Here is a 15,135-nt window from a genome sequence, read left to right as displayed (position 1 = left end):
TACAGCGTACCAGACACCCAGCATGCCCACATGGGGAGAGACACACAGACAGTCAGAACGAACTTTAAAGATACCCAAGGTGCAAACGACTGAAGTGGATGCTGCTCCTGAACACTACACCATGATGCAGGTCCCCTGCCATTCGCACCCCAGGAGACCGTAGGTATCAGCTGACTGTAAGACTGGGGGAGATGCTCTACTGAATAAGCCAGCTAGCTGAGCCGTCATTCTATCAGTCTGAGGGACTCCATAATAAAATGTATTAACTTTTAAAAAGAAAACTTATGGATGTCTGAAGATAGTAAGTAACAGATGAGCGGGAAGGACAGAGAGTTAGGCAAGTGAACCAATGGCTGGTGAAGGTTCAGCACAGGGAAGAGTTCAGACTAGGTCGGCTCATAGTACTAGTTCCAAGACAGCAGTTCTCAAACTTTAGCAACCTGTGGACCCCCATTTTGATTTTAAAATTTTCACGGACCCCCAAGTCTCCCACTCAGCCCCAGGCCCTGCCCCCACTCCACCCCTTTCCCCAAGGCCCCAGCCCCACCCCACCTCTTCCTGCCCCAGTTCCACCCCGCCCCTCTTCCCCGCCTCTTTCTGTCCCCTCCCCCGAGCACACCCTGTACCCACTCGTCCCCCTCCCTCCCAGCACCTCCTGCACGCTGCTGAACAGCTGTTCCCCGGTGTGCAGTAGGGGGGGGCGTTGATCAGTGGGTCCCACAGATCCCCTGGACTACCCTCGTGGACCCCCTGGGGCCTGCAGACTCCAGTTTGAGAAACACTGTTCTAAGATTCATATGATCCCAAATCAGTCAGCGCAAAACATTACAGCAGATGAATGCTGCAAGCTGCACTTTGAACCAAAACTAGCACCGTGAGTATCGGAGCCTGGTAGTGTAATCACATTCAAAGGCAAGAGAGCTAAACACACTTGTTGATTTGATAATTAAGGCTGAGCTGGTGTAGAAGTGATAGCACTTGGTTCTCCTCCATCACCTTCCATTAGAGGATCTCAGAGTGCTTTACACAGGCTAATAAATTAATCCCACAATGCCCCTGCAACCTAGGGATCATTCCCACTTTACAGATGGAGAAATTGGGCACAGGCGGGTCACCTTGCCTGAGGTCACATAGGAAGTCAGAATAGATCCGATCTCTTAGCATTGTACGCAGTGGTGCAAGTCGATTTTAACTCTTACCGGTACGGTACTGACCCCTTGCCCCCACTCCCCCTCACAAAAAGTGTTCTGTGACTAGAGCCCTGCGGAGATACAAATTTATACCCGCGGATGCGGATATCTGCAGATAGAAATCGATATCCACTGCACCGCAGGGCTCTCCCGGGAACCGCAGCGGTGAAAGGATCAGCACGTGAGGCCGCTGCTCCCAGGAGCCAGCGCCCCGCCCCGCCCCGCCCCAGCAGCTCCCCCGGCTTTCCTTGGTAGGTGACCTTTGACATCACGGAGAAAGTGGAAAGCAGTACATTAGAGCAAACTGAAAAGGTCACTATCCTGGCTTCTATACATATATTTACCTCCAGTGCAGTCTGTATCTCAGGCCTAAAGAAGCCCCCCTCCAACACCAATTTCAGAAGGCCAGTAAAAAGATTTCACCTGGTTTATTATGGGAGCCAGTACTAGGTCGCAGTGTTTTAGTGACTCAACAGCCAAGGGCACAGGAGCTAGCCCGGCTCAGGTCCCCATTTTATGAAAAATCTGTTGCAAAAACAAAATAATGCAAACCCAACAAACCAAACCAAAAACACCTCCTGGGGGGGCCAACGTTTTTCTAGCCTGATCTCAGCTCCAAGGGAGTATTTCTGGTAAGTGAAGAAAATCAGCCCAGCCATTTGGGGTACAAGGCTGAAAATAACTTGGTTTTTGAAGAGTTCCCCCATAACTAGAACTCTTTGCTCCTCCCCATTCAGACCTGTGCTGGCCTGCCTTCCTGAGCACTAGTGCTCGGGGCATGTCTGAGTGAGAATGCAGCTATTCACACTTTTATAAGAAGCAGTGTTCCCAGGTGAGTGAGGCTGATACAACGCTTGGCCTCAGTTGGTATGCAGAGGCATATAGAGGGGAGGAAGTGCTTTTGATTGCTTCCTCACGTATTGTTAAGTAAACAATTATGTAGACAGATATTCAGTGAATACATATGGAAACAGCATTAATTCTGTGCCTCAGCGGTGACTGTGGCTATATTTCTTGTCTTCCTGACAGCTACTGGATACCCAGACTTCTACAGCTAAGGAGGAGGCTTTACATTTCTTCCTAAAGGATTCAGACTGAAGCTATTAGTGACTGTGGCTCAACACACAGGGATTTAGGTGTGGCCAACAGCAGCTTTAAAGGGATCGGTGCACACACATCTGTGCAATACGAAAAAAAATGACATCTCCTGATATTAGAGGACATGCAGCTCATTGATGAGAGCAGGGAGAGCAGGGAGGAGATTGATATTTTCTTACTCTGAAATCCGGGGACTGTTCAGAGAGATACGGACAGCACAAGAACCATACAACAACTAGAACAGTTTTGGACATTCAACCTCATTTCAGCACGAGCAGGAATGTTAGCCAGGATGCCAGGGGAACATCTGAACCTTCATTTGGAGAGTGCCCCGGGATCATCAGCTTCCACCTGGGCACAGAGCTGAAGTGTGCCTTGACATCTCTACCCAGTGCTGCTTCCATGATGACTGTTCACAGTACCCACAACACAGGGAGGCTGTGAGGATTCAGTAGTCACTATTTCTATAGCACCTGGAAAATAGAAACCTGCTGTTACATAGCAGGGCGTCAGACGAGGGGGCAGGGCTCTGCCTGGGAATGAACGCACCCTGGAGAGACAAGACGCTGGACACTTCTTATTAGGAAGTTTTCAGTGCTGACAGATTGAGAAGCTAAGCACTACCCGGGGCAAAGTCCTTTTAAAGAGCCCAGTTTCCTCAGAATGAAACTGCAGCAAGGTCTCTTCTGCATGGGAACAGCTACTCCACCGGCTGCTGCAGAATGCCTCCGGTGACTAAATCCATGTTGTGGGTTATGTCCTTTAGTCTTGTTTGCTGTAGCGTGTACAAACCAAGCCCATATCTTATTAAAACAGGATTACATTTCCTTTGGAGTTTTACAGCGCAACATCTGGACTAATTCTGCCTGACAATCTAACATAAACTGAACCTGTGCAGCAGCCAGGAGGGCTGGTTTACCTTTACGCATGGTGGACAGAGTCAATTACCGGCCACGGAGAGCCAACAGTGGCAGAGGGTTACTCCTTGGCAGGTGGAGAATATACATCGGTTTGGGTACAGCCTGGTGCCAACTCAGTCAAATGGAAAACAAGAGTCTCTACATCATAAGGCAGAACTCCATCCTGCTCAGTCACCTCCTTCCTTAGGGTCTGTCTTCACTGCAGAGCTAACTTGGGTCTTTATTCAGGTGTTGTCCCTAAGCCCCCTCCCACCGGAGTTTGGTGGTGCTTTAAACCCAGGCAAGCTGGCCTGGCTAGGTGTATAGGCTACAGGCCTGGTGCTGCTTTCACTCAGGCTGGTAACTCATCCACTTTGCAGTGAGGACTCAGGCTAAATCACTTGGGTGCAGAAAGTCCTCCAAAGCCTTCCCACAATTCCCCCCAGGTGCCTGGAAGCTAGGGTGACCAGATGTCCCAATTTTATAGGGACAGTCCTGATTTTGGGGTCTTTTTCTTATATAGGCTCTTATTACCCCCCACCCCCGTCCCAATTTTTCACACTTGCTGTCTGGTCACCCTACTGGAAGCACAGGACCAAGTTCTCCAGGAAGAAAATAGAGCAGCTCAGTTTACCAAAGCACGAAGAACTATGGGATACGCCTCCAGAAGTCTTAGCAATACACACTAGCAAGGGCACAGTCACCAGGATATGGCTTTGCAGTGTGACTGCTCTCACCTGGGCTAGGCTAACCCAGGCTGATCACCTGAGTTGACTCTGAAGTGAACACATGGCCTTAGGTGACTGCCTACGACTAATGAATGCAATGCTGAGGCTTAGAGCCCTAATTTCACTTTGATTCTGAAATCCAAATAAGGCATTTAATAAGCTTCAGCCTACCAACTCTTAGTATAAACACTTCCTGTGTCCAGCACAGGACTTTGCAAACATATATGTTGATGTTTTGCATTATGAAATCCTGGGATTTGGTGGTGCTGCAGATTTGGAATTGGATACTGGCATGGGACTGCACTTTCGACAAACAATTTGCAACTGAAGCCAAATCAGAGAAACTGCTACCTAAGCGATCTCCCCAAACCACGCCAATCAACTAGTGCTGCCTCCATAGGGTTCATGACACTTGGCAACTGTGTGATACCGACAGGTGTATGCATGCAGCAGGATAGCTGCTTGCACAAATTATGTGCATGGACAGTTCTGAAAGTCTAAACTCAGAACACTGAGCTGAACATAACATCATGAAACTGCCAGCTCACCTGATTTACATCTGACAGGAAAATGACCCGTCTGTGCTAAAGTTCAGCAAGTCTGATACATATCTGTCAGGTGAGCTTAAAAAGTCACTGTTGCTGTATCAGCTGGTTTATACGTTATGTCCATATCACTTCTAAGAAGTGACTCTCTTGGTAAACAGGAATAAATACTAAGCAATGATGCTTTGCAAAAGTTCCGACTGCATCACACCCATGGCAGTCCAGAAGAGCAGCAATAAAAGCAGTGAGCTAATGTGTAAGTGATAAACGACTTGTTCAAACAATTCAATTACAATTACAGGCTTGCTCTCCTGATTTAAGTCTTGCTTCATAACTGCCTGTCTTAAATTCACTTTACGGAAAAACTGCAGAAGAGAGCTTGGTAACACAAAGAGCATTATTCATCAGCAGCTCGTGAGTGTCAGAACTGGATATACCTTGGCATTTGGGAATGCTAGCATTTTAGGCTATGTCATAATGTACCACTCACCATTGTTCTATGTGTAGAAAGGATAGTCATTTTTATGTTTCAGTGGCAGATATTTTTCACTTGCTGTCCTAAAGAGTTGTGTAATGCTGCCCAAAGGTGGCCCCATTCACTGATGCTTGAAGTGCTCCCTGTCTAGTTTGTATATCAGCAGTGTCTGTAAATCTCTTTGGGATCCTTGGAAATGCAAAATGATCAATATACTATCACTGCTTCAGGAAAAGGTCTCTAAGTGTGTTTCTATTTGAGATCCTGTTCTCTTGGGGTTAGAAAGCTACTCCAAAGATAACATACAAAGCCCCACCACAAATTCATAATCCTGACACAAATCCAAACCATGGTGAGGAATTAAAATGAAATTCATTGGAAAAATGGAAGTTGATATATTGGAGGAAAAGTCATCCATAATGGGAGGGAGAGACCTGGAAACCAGTATAATGCTGAAAGACTGAGGTGATCACGGACAGCACATTAGATCGGAGCTTGCAATGTGCTATGTAAGCAAAACACACCACTGCAAATATGGGGTGCCTAATCAGATGCATCTTGTCACAGACAGACAGCACCTCTCTTTTATGTCTCTGGGTAACAGGGGACCTGGAACACTGCGCTCCTTCTGAGAGAGCTGTGCCAACTGGACAGACTTCAGAGGAATGGAAAATAATTAGGAATCTGGACGTACTATGCATAGGCACTCAGAGAGTAGGATGGTGGATGCCATGTAAGTGCCTGCCTGGATCGACAGATAGTACACAGAAAAGATGTCTGATCTCTGTGCTGATTACAGCAAATACAGGAGACAGTTTTTCTTGCACTTAATTTCTTCCATAGGATCAGCCATAAGTCAAATGATCTCTGGGTTCCGACTACTCTAAGGACAAATTTTCCAAAGTCTACTCAACCTCCTTCTTTGGAGTGTCCTCCTTCATGTTGCCAGTCAGTCTCCCATTACAGCTCTTGTGTTGGGGAGAAAGCCTACAATGGCTGTCCTACTGCATCCCTTGAAAACGGTTGGAAGGGGCCTTTTCAGTACAGTGCAACTATCCACACTGTCATGGCTGGGGTGTGGGCGGCCAGGCCTAGTGGGTGGAGCCAGCCTCAGAAAGTTGCAGCCAGAGCCCAAGGTCAGAGACAGAATCAGAAGCCAGGCAAGGAAGGAGGGCTGGAACAGGGCAGGAAGAAAGAAGGAGCAGGGTTGGGGCAAGGCTCGGAAGCAAGGTTTGTCATAGCTGCTGGCTGGGGATCTGCCTAGTTGCACCAACAATGTCCGGGTGTCCCCAGCAGGCTTAAGCAGTGCGCCTGGAGTAATCAAACAGGGAGCAGGCCTATCGGGATCCCTGTGGGCGCACATCCTTTGGTGCTTGGGCCCACAAGTCTCACAGCCGGCCAGCCACTGTCAATTAGAGCTCGCCCAGGGAGCAGCAGAGCTGGGTACTAGACCTGCAGATCCTTACACAAATCCCTGTACCGGGGGTTGCCATCTCTGTACTGGAAGGGAAAATATTTGCGGTCACAGGATGTGGCTCACTTGAAACACTGATATATCTGCAGTGTTTGTGGGTGGGAGCCGAGAAGAGACAGTGAAACAAGGGGCTAGGCCAATATGACCCTGCATCCCCTTACCTCCTGTTACATTGTTAGGCTACATCCTATACAGCACGAGAGACTCTCAACACAATGTGAGGATAGTCTCAAAGCCTATACTCCACCTCCCTCACTTACAACCCCACCACTGGCTGCAGTCACATTGTAGCACTCACTCTTAGCAGGGATGCTGTCTTTTCCCTGGACACGACTGCTTTTGTGCCTTGAGGGAGCGGACAATGACTTTATGCAGAACTTCAAGGAAGAGCTTTGGTTTTGTGTTAGAGAGGTCGTTAACCAAGATTACGCCAGGTTTCTAGTAGCACACTTTTCCTTTCAAAGGCACTCCTAAAACTGGAGCGTATCAAAATTCACCAATCCCCTCCATGCATTGTTAGTTCTGACATGCTGTAAAGAATTAGGTCTAACCTGACATTCTGTAAAGGGACCACAGCATTGCGTCCAATAGCTGCATTTTAGATACCATTTCTCTCTCTCACAATCACACACACCTCTAAACCCACAGGACAACAGAAGCTAGCTAACTCCCAATAGAAGGAATCTGTGGGACCAGAAAAACGTACTGTGCCCCCCCCGCCAAAAAAAAAAAAAACCTAAAGGAAAGGGGTTCTTCATAGCACAGAGCCTGGGGAGTTGCCCCCAACTCTGGGAGATGTGCAATGCAGCACGAATGGAAACGCATCATCAGACATTGGAGGAAGGGGCTAAGATAGGAAATGTAGAAACACAAATTGCCAATTTATAAGTAGCAATCGCCGGAGTTTCATGGTCAGAACAAAGATGAATCAGACCACACTCCCCTTGACCAGGCGCTCGTGTGCACATACACAGAGCATGTTGTTCACCCTGTCACAATTTCAACCCTCTCCTCATTTCAGGAGAGCACAGCACTCCCATTTGGTAACTTGATCAGTACCATGGCACAGGCAGGTCTGCTCCCCTTTGGAATGAAAACTATTTATGCCCATTAGGGTGAATGAAATAACATGGTTTAAAAAAAGGAAAGAAAACTGTTTCCACCTGAGTGAGGCTGCCTGGTTTTCTCTGGGGCCTGGGAGGAGGGATGGAAGGTACTCGGGGTGCACAAGCGCTGAGAAGGAGTTTGACGGACAGCTGGACAGAGGGGAGGGTGCGGGAGAGATTGTTTTGTGACCGTGGGAAGTGGGGAGAAGCAGTACTGTCACTTTTGATGATTGCTTATTTGTTGTCTGTCTGGATCTGTCTCTATTTTAGATTGTAAAATTCTTATGGGCAGGGACTACCTCTAAGTCCCTATTTAGACATTGCCTAGCACAGTGGGGCCTCACCTTAGTTGGGGCATGTAGATGATATGAGAATACAAACAAATAATAATAATGGCTTGGAGAGTGGGGGGAAGGCCCTCCAGTCCAGCAGGGAGCTGCCTGAGACTGCCAGATGTCTTTTCTTTCTTGGCCCAAAGTATTTCAATCCAAGGTGAAAGGCTGGCAAGTTAATCTGCCAGTACACCAGGACGTCCACAACCACCAGCCTCTTAACTGACATTCACAACATTACTTTAACCCAGGGCTACGCTTAAGGACTTTTATTTTACCCAAAGGAGCTAACATAATAATGAAACAATTACAGTTTAAATTGCGAAGAAGCAGCCAGATGGGAACCTTCATGGATGAAGTCTCATGTTTGAAACCCAGGGTTCCCTGGAGCCACGCGTTCCAACTCCACCCTGGTTGGTTCAGCCTGCCATCATCTCCAGGAAGCACAGTGAAGTCCTATGCAGTCTATTGGGCGTATGTAGCTAGGGACAAAGAGAAGGGTCCAACCCAGAGATCCACTCTGTTCTTCATGCCCATTTAATATCCCTCAGTATTCTCATATCCGTGGGGCCTTGCCTTCCACTGTTGTGCTGGGTGCTATGCCCCAGCTGGTTTCCACCATCCCATCTCAGGGGTGCCGCTCTGTGTGACATAGTCTCTAAAGCCTTGTGGGATTCCTCGGGATGAAAGGCAGTGTGAAAATATAAGCTACCTATTTTGGGTTCCAGCTTCCCTAATGCATTTTGCCCATAAATATGCAATAATTGTAAATGTCCCCAGTGAATAGGTGATTTATATATAATACACAGCAACTGACCCATAGCCACAGTGCTGAAAGCACGACAATGGGATAGCAGCTGCAGTGAGGAGTTAATGAAAATTTAACATAATGTTATCTTAAGGGCAACAAATTCCAGTACATCACCCTTGGTGAGAGCCTGCATGGTGCTTGCACTTCTAAGTCTAGGTAATTTAGAAAATGTAATTACTTTGGTAATTACACTTTTAGGCTAGAGATTTTAGACATATGACTCCTTTGTTCAGCAAATGCAAGGTCACTATACACTGCTCTCTGCTGCTCACCTCCGGTCAGAGCAGGGTTAGCCATCTCAAGGAGGGACTCGAGTCTTTGGACGAAGAAGCATCACAGCATCATGGGTCCCTGCCTGAATAACTGAGAACGTTCACAGAGAACTCAAGAAACAAAAAATTGTGGATACAGATGGAACAACACTTTAAAGCGTGGAAGGCTCCCTTATATGGAGGGACCATTTCCACTTCCCATCTCTAACCAACTACACAGCAATCAGACTTATGCTGTCCTGTTGCAACTCTTTGTTATCGTCACTTGTTACAGCCTCATCCCTAACACTCTGAAGCTAGATGCTCTAGGTCAGCGGTTCTCAAACTTCATGGCACTGGGACCCCCTTCTGACAACAAAATTACTACACGACCCAGAGAAGAGGGACCAAAACCTGAGCCCAAGCCTGAGCCCCACTACCCTGGGATGTGGGAAGCCAAAGCCTGAGGGCTTCTGCCCCAGATGGTGGGGCTGAAGCCGAAACCTGAGCCCCATCATCCAGGGCTGAAGCCGAAGCCTGAGCCCCACTGCCCAGGGCTGAAGCCTTCGGGCTTTGGCTTCAGTCCCGGGCCTGAGCAAGTCTAACGCCAGCCGCTGACCTCATTAAAATGGGGTCCTGACCCACTTTGGGGTCCTGACCCACAGTTTGAGAATCACTGCTCCAGGCGAAGCCAAGCTACAGGAGAGACACTTACAACTTCTGTCTGACGCCCTCACATAGACACAGAATATTGGCAACATTTCTCTCATGGTCCAGAAACACTCAGACACTGTCTACACACAAATTGTAACATTTTTACTGTGCCAGTAGAGTTAAAGTAATACAGGTGGGGATGCAGTTATGCCCTTATCCAAGTATTTCTCCCGATATAGCTTGCTCCTTATTAGCTGTGTGTGGACCAGGCCTAAAAGTCTGCACTCTGAAACCGCAAAGGGAAGATTGTGACAGTCATGTTAAAACTGTAGGTAATAGTCCAAGAAGGGGGGAGGGATAGCTCAGTGGTTTGAGCTTTGGCCTGCTAAACCCAGGGTTGTGAGTTCAATCCTTGAGGGGGCCATTTAGGGGTATGGGGCAAAAATTGGGGATTGGTCCTGCTTTGAGCAGGGAGTTGGACTAGATGACCTCCTGAGGTCCCTTCCAATCCTGATACTCTATATTCTATGAAAAGGGGTAAGCTTTGAGAACCGGGGGTTTTTCCTCCCAGCATGACTGACCAGGCTGGCAAGGGAGGAGAAAATGAGACCGATACAAATGCTTGTCTGTTTTACTGTCAATTAATCCAATGTAAAACTTCTTGCTGTTAACCAAGGCACAGAGCACATGAAGTTACCATACTCTGCCACCATCATTACTGGACAGCACAAAAGTAGCTCTCCTCAGAACTGAGCTTACATTCTGATAAAGGAGCATCTTCCTGGCAAGGGAAGGGCAGCTGTATCACATGCACAGAGACTTATTACTAAGCTTCAAAGACCTACTTTTTCCTCCACGTTCCAATATATTTTGCAAGTATTCTCCATTCTCCTGGTCTGCACGTACAGGGCCCAGAGGGGTAAACATCTTCTTACAATACAAAATGATCCCTGATAACTCATGTGTTATGGCTTTCCTTAAGGAATGGAAATCTTGACCCTCACCCACTGTCACTAGTTAAATGACCTATGCAGTACAGAACCAATACCACATGGGAGATAGAACTGGAAGAAATATTTTATCTGGGACTATCTGAAACAATTACACTAGGTCTGGCTATAGATCTTGCATCAGTTGCTATACAACCAGTCTTGGCTATCACGTTTTATATAATCACAACCGGTAGCAGCCTGGGTGTCTCAGATGCTAAACCTGCCAGAAACACAGGTCATAACCATACATCTATGAATCAATAGTGCTCAGCATATTTCAGTTACTTTCACCGTTCAACGCATCTGATTCCTTTTCTACTCAGACAGGCAAAGTGGCTAAAAGAAAGAAGCTTTTCAAACTGAAATGCTATTGGCCTCAGATTTTAAAGAAAAGAGCCCCACAGCCCCAGAAGTTTCTTACAACCATGGCACATGTGCACACAAAAGAATGTGGAAAGGAGGCAGAAAATAGGGCTGTTGATTTTCAAGATATATGCTAGACAATTAGAAGTGCTGGATTTATAAACATCCTTTAAAAAAAAAAACAAGCCAGCCAACAGGTCTAATAGTTTTATGTTTTCCCCACTGCCCATTGTGTGCAATCCCCTCCTAGAAGCTTGTAAAACAAATATTCTTTCCCTGTGGATTTGATCCCATTGCGTTTAACCAGCACATTTCCCTATTTTTCTAGTGGAGCTGTCGTTACGGAGTCTTTGTATTTATACTTCCTGGGCTGAGCTGTTTAGTGGATAGCTTTGTGCACAGGCCTTGTAAACTGCTGCTACAGAGATGGAAGGAGGGTGGGGGTGTCCCTCTTTCAAAAAAATGTCCCCTCTTTAAATAAATACACACACATACATAAAAGGGTTCTCTGCTTAAAAAGAGATTGATTTTGTTTTAAATGATATTTCAGCAATTGTTCTCCAGATCCTTTTAAGGCTGTCCAAAAGCAGGCTAAACTCCTGAATGGATTGCCCTTTAACAATTTTCTATACTCCCTTCTTCTAAGTTAAACTTCTAAATTTGGAGAAAAATATAATTCCTGGGTGGGGGTGAGACATGGTGAATTTCTGATACCCTGGTATTCATGACAACTTACCCAGCATGACAACAGAGACATCCTAACCTGGATTGCTGTTGTCAATTTGATAATCAGAATGTGATTTGAACTAAAAACATCTCGGGTGCCAACTCACTACAGCAGCTAGTAAAAAGATGCAGGAATACCTGGAAATTGAGGAGACTCTGCTCCAGTTTGGATATCATGAGGTGTCTTATAAAAACAGGGTGCATGGCTATACTAGGATTTCAGAGAGCACACATGGCAAGCCAGGAAGTGAATCTGCATGTGTGTTTGAGCAGAGAGAGAACAGGTGGTGGGAAGAAGATGAGACGTTACCTCCATGCCATCAGAATCACCCCAACACAAAGTATCCCAGAAATTCAGAGCAAACACTCCTTAATTGGAGAGCGCAGGGCAGATTTTCTTGAGAGCCCAGCAGCTAACAGCTGCCATGTAGATAACTAAAGATTTGAGAATGTGGGTGCTGTGCACTTTGGAAGATCTGGCCTCACTTTTGCCCAATACATTTGTGCATGAGGCCTCTACAAGTCACTCCCCGTCTTAGGGCTAGGCTGAAAGCTACTGTAATCTACATTTAAGTAGTACAAGCAGTTCTGATCCTTCTGCCAATGAAAGGGAATGTGGGGCACATCAACAGTGAAATTTTCTTTCAGGTGCCCCTTCCTATCTGCCCTGTGTACAATCATCTGCGGGACTTACTTGTTGCTGTCCCGATACTGATAGATATAACAGCCTTGAGGCATCCCGCTTTCCTTGTCCAATGTAAACGAGAGCTTCAGCTGCAAAGGGGGAAAAAAAGAAAAGAAAAGAAAAGCAAATTTAGGCTGAGTTCTCACTCACTACAGCAACTTCATGAAAGGCTTGTGGGAGAAAGCAAGCTCACCAAGACTGACACGCAAACACTGTGGCCTGGAATATAACATGGGGTTCCAAACCTCAGTGAAAAGTCACATGCATTGCAGAAAAGCTCTCTCTTTTTCCACCCTTTGTTACTATAAAGTGTTTGTGGTTCCTCTGAAATGTATGGGTCATAACGGTTCACCCCTCCAAACCCACCCACACACACATCCCTTCACCAAAGCTATTGCGGTTCTCCTCAGACACTAAAGAAATGAGTGTTCTCCATCAGCAGCTGTAGTTCCCACGAGCCTCTTTCTCTGAAAGCCTTCCCGGCTTCAACTCATTCCTCCAGTGCATTAGAACAGAGGAGAAACCACAGAGGGAAAGGTGACAGATTTTTCCTTCTGGGCAGAGTTATTAAAGAGCTGTTAGGAGGGTTTGTAGTTTGGACCAGTGTCCAGCAGGAGGCTAGGATGTGACCTGGAAAGCTGCTTCCATTGCAACTCCAAGATGGGATTCGGTAAGAGTTTTCAGATTTCATATGTAACTTAGTCCAGTTTTATTTAAGGGGGAAAAAACTAATCCTGTTTCAACAGCAGTCAGAACAAAAGGAGTTCTGTAGGGAGAATGGGTTCTCTATATCTTAAGTCACCAGAAAACAGAATGGGGCTGACCTTTCAAATACAGAGGTATGGCTTCGGCAGTCCGGGGGGTCCCTCTTGATCCAAGTGGAGGCGGCTCTGATCAAGAGTAATCATCACGTGCTGTACCCAAGAGGTGGGTGGCAGCATTCGTCTCTATTTACAACAGTTAGGTGCAGACCTCATGCTCCTGGCAAATCACTTCTGTTTCCCCAGCCTGGCAAAGTTTGGAGACCCCAACGTGTATTGTGCACTTTGGACAGGATACGCAGTGTGCTTTGGAGAAAGTAGTGATGGTATTTATGTACCAGGGCCCAGATTTTTAAAGGTATTTGGGCACCAAACTCCCATTGAAACCAGGAGCTGGGTGCCTAACTATGTTTAGAAATCTAATCCCAGGTGGGACTGCTTTAGTTTTGATCTAGGCTGAATGGAGTAATATTAAAGAAGGGGGCCCATGAACACCTGGATGCTGAAGGACACTTGAAATGAATTGGGGAGCCCATCTCTTTTATAAAGGCTTGACCCACAGAATTTGAAGTGAGTTTATTATGGTGGGTCTGCTCTTTTTAAATGCAGGGAGATGAAGAGCCCACTGCTAAGCCACTGCATTTATTTACAAATTCCTCTGGCTTACGAATTCCAAGGAAATTGCTACTGAAAATTAACTGCCTATTAGGGAGAAAACGCTGTATTAAAACTTTGTTTTACCAGTAAGCTGTTAACACAACCGAAGTTCTGGATCATTAGCTGTTGTACAGATTTTTCCTTCTCGACAGGATAACAAATACAAAGTAATACCGTGTGCTCTTTCACAGATAAAACTGAAGCTGCTGAAAACTCAGTCATCACTGATCCTGAATAGAGAATGAAGTACAAGGCTGAGATCTAATCCACCTGAACTGCTGCATGTCTTGCAGTTCCATGCCAGGTGACTGAAATACACTCCCCCTTAGTTATTTCCTGTGCACATCGCTATCCCATGCATACTCCTTGGACTTACCTGTAAATAAACACATCCTTATTTTGCATCAATCCATGTAATAAGTGCCATAAGAATGGCCCTACTGGGTCAGACCAAAGGTCCATCTAGCCCAGTATCCTGTCTTCTGACAGTGGCCAGTGCCAGGTGCCCCAGAGGGAATGAACAGAACAGGTCATCATCAAGTGATCCATCCCCCGTCGCTCATTCCCAGCTTCTGGCAAACAGAGGCTAGGGAAACCATTCCTGCCCATCCTGGCTAATAGCCATTGATGGACCAAATGCCATGTTCCATATACTCCTATTTCCTGTGAGTAGCTACTTTTCTAGGGACATAGTTATCTTACTTCTAGCAGCAAATTTCTAAGACCCACCTGTGGAACAACTAGAGCGTAGTGGACTGAGTAAGGAGTTGGGAGCTGCCAGAAGAGAAATAGGTTTTATTTTCAATTGTGCTGGTTTAACCAAAGCTTCCCTGTCTTTGTAAAACAATTAGGCCCTGACTTGGGGAATCCATATCCTGAGCCAAACTAATACCAACTATCCCTGGCCACAGCTCCACACAAGCCCTGAAGAATCTGGAAAAGTGGCAGTAAATCACATTTCAGGTTTATTTTGAGGGAATACAGCAAGGAAGGTGCAAAATTGTATGTCTAATTTCAATCAGCCTTGACAAACCAAATCCGATGGGCACCAATTGACATTGTTATGAAGTCTGTCCACGTCATTCCTGGATCGACAGCCTTGAGAACTAAGCTACCCTCAGTGCTTACATTTTGCCCTGTCACAATTCTGGTTAACTAAATCAGCCTCTCTAGTACTGCACAACTAACCTTCCTTTCTCCAGCAAGAGTCACTGCTGGGAACCATGTCAAGGTTCCTTCCCCACTCTGAACTTTAGGGTACAGATGTGGGGACCTGCATGAAAACCTCCTAAGCTTACTTTTACCAGCTTAGGTTAAAACTTCCCCAAGGTACAAACTATTTTACCCTTTGCCCTTGGATTTTCGCTGCCACCACCAAACGTTTAACC

At 46.3% G+C, this 15,135-nt stretch overlaps 1 protein-coding gene across 8 annotated transcripts in view; it reads right to left on the bottom strand.

Annotated features, from left to right (window-relative positions):
- The window catches only part of DIS3L2 (DIS3 like 3'-5' exoribonuclease 2), a 286,215-nt gene that overhangs the window by 53,037 nt on the left and 218,043 nt on the right, over positions 1-15,135 (bottom strand). For all 8 annotated transcript variants that reach the window (XM_073359152.2, XM_073359149.2, XM_073359151.2 and 5 more), the window contains one exon: positions 12,339-12,418. In XM_073359152.2, coding sequence (XP_073215253.1) covers positions 12,339-12,418 — 80 coding nt within the window. The remainder of the gene's footprint in view (positions 1-12,338; positions 12,419-15,135) is intronic.

Source organism: Lepidochelys kempii, chromosome 9 (genome assembly GCF_965140285.1).
Source record: "Lepidochelys kempii isolate rLepKem1 chromosome 9, rLepKem1.hap1, whole genome shotgun sequence".
Taxonomy (NCBI): domain Eukaryota; kingdom Metazoa; phylum Chordata; order Testudines; family Cheloniidae; genus Lepidochelys; species Lepidochelys kempii.
This window is presented reverse-complemented; position numbering and strand designations above follow the sequence as displayed.